This window comes from Sinocyclocheilus rhinocerous, unplaced genomic scaffold, assembly GCF_001515625.1.
Source record: "Sinocyclocheilus rhinocerous isolate Xijiao unplaced genomic scaffold, SAMN03320098_v1.1 scaffold1119, whole genome shotgun sequence".
In the NCBI taxonomy this organism is placed as follows: Eukaryota; Metazoa; Chordata; class Actinopteri; order Cypriniformes; family Cyprinidae; genus Sinocyclocheilus; species Sinocyclocheilus rhinocerous.
The window spans coordinates 155,887-157,351 of record NW_015664308.1 but is presented as its reverse complement, the minus strand read 5'-3'; the positions used below and the strand labels follow the sequence as shown (position 1 = coordinate 157,351).

Sequence of the window (1,465 nt, the reverse complement as noted above, 5' to 3'; positions counted from 1 at the left end):
CTGATCACGTGTGTGTGTGTGTGTGTGTGTGTGTGTGAGAGATGCTCCGGTCTCATCACGTGTGTGTGTGTATATGTGTGTGTGTCCTCAGGAGACGCGTGATGGACGTGTGGACAGCTGGAGGAGCTTCCAGGCCAAAGGCAAGACTAAGAAAGAGAAGAAGAACCGCACGTTCCTCAAGCCGCCCAAAGTCAAGATGGAGCAGCGCGAGTGAGACGCTCCTGAGACGCTCCTGAGACGCTCCGCTGTACAGACGAAGATCCTGAGCCTCAGTCCTGTCCAACAGACCTTTCCTCAGACGCGCTGTTCCTTCTGCAAATAAACATTTGTTTGTAGATATCTCGTTCTAGGTTTTATATTGTACACAGTTACACCTTTGTTTTTGTCTGACTGTATGAGTTTCATGTTTGTTTGTGAGAGGAAGAGTTTTAATATTAAATGGATTAAATCTGAAGTTCTTCATCCGTGTTGTTTCGGCTTCATTGAGACACTGGTATAATTTTTATTAATATACTTTTTTTTTTTTTTTTATTACAGCAAAAATAAATATACAAATGAATAAAACATTTTAGATTTTTTTTATTTTAAGTTTTGTGTTTGAATTTTTATAGTTTTATACATAACTAAATTTGAACTAATTTAGTTAAAATTATATTGTATATGTGTATATATATATATATGTACACATACACACAGTATATATATATATACAATTTCAGTCTTCACATAAATATAAAACTATGTGTTTTTTTTAAACATTGAGAAATGTTTTAGTTATATAAAGTTATGTTTACTTTTTTGCTATAGTTTTAGTTACCTATAATAACCCCGTGCTTCTCTAAATTATATTTTTTGGGGAGATATTAAAAACTATATTTTTTAAACATAAAAAAAAAATAATGTATGGTTATGAACAGCAGGTCGCAGTGTTGTACAGTAAACACACATCTGAATCTTCAACACAGCAAGCTCGAGCTCAGTGCCAGAAGCAGCGCTGGTCCTGCAGGTGTCGCTGTGCTCGAGCACTGATGAGTGTCTGGGACTGATTACCCTCACGAGCCACACACACACCATTGTTTCTGCTGATGAAAACATTCCTTCATCATCCTCAAATGCTCTGCCCTTGCTCGGTTTTATCAGCTCGCACATCTTTATGGGGCAGAAATACATATTAAAACTGCTTTAATGCGGAGTTCAATCCACATAAAAGACCTTTATAAATAAAAGACTTTAAGGACATGATTTATATACAAATTAAGACTCGTATTTGCATGAATTCAGCAGACACGTTTATTCAAAGTGACTGAGGTCATCCCAAGCAGTTTTTCTTACAGGAGTACGTGATATTTACACAAAGACAGGAATGAAATATAAACTAGAGCAGAAGCTCAGTCAGAGACGCAGAAGGGTCTGGAAAGAACTGGGCTGTGTCTTCAGCTGAAGAACCAGCTTCATGACTGGTACG

General features: G+C 37.1%; 1 protein-coding gene across 1 annotated transcript in view; it reads left to right on the top strand.

Moving 5' to 3' along the window:
- Window positions 1–454, top strand: part of dnajc8 (DnaJ (Hsp40) homolog, subfamily C, member 8) — an 8,507-nt gene extending 8,053 nt beyond the window's left edge. The window contains exon 9 of the mRNA XM_016540782.1: window positions 92–454. Within this exon, the coding sequence (XP_016396268.1) occupies window positions 92–214 (123 nt within the window). The 3' untranslated portion in view covers window positions 215–454. The remainder of the gene's footprint in view (window positions 1–91) is intronic.
- Window positions 455–1,465: the final 1,011 nt, after the last annotated feature.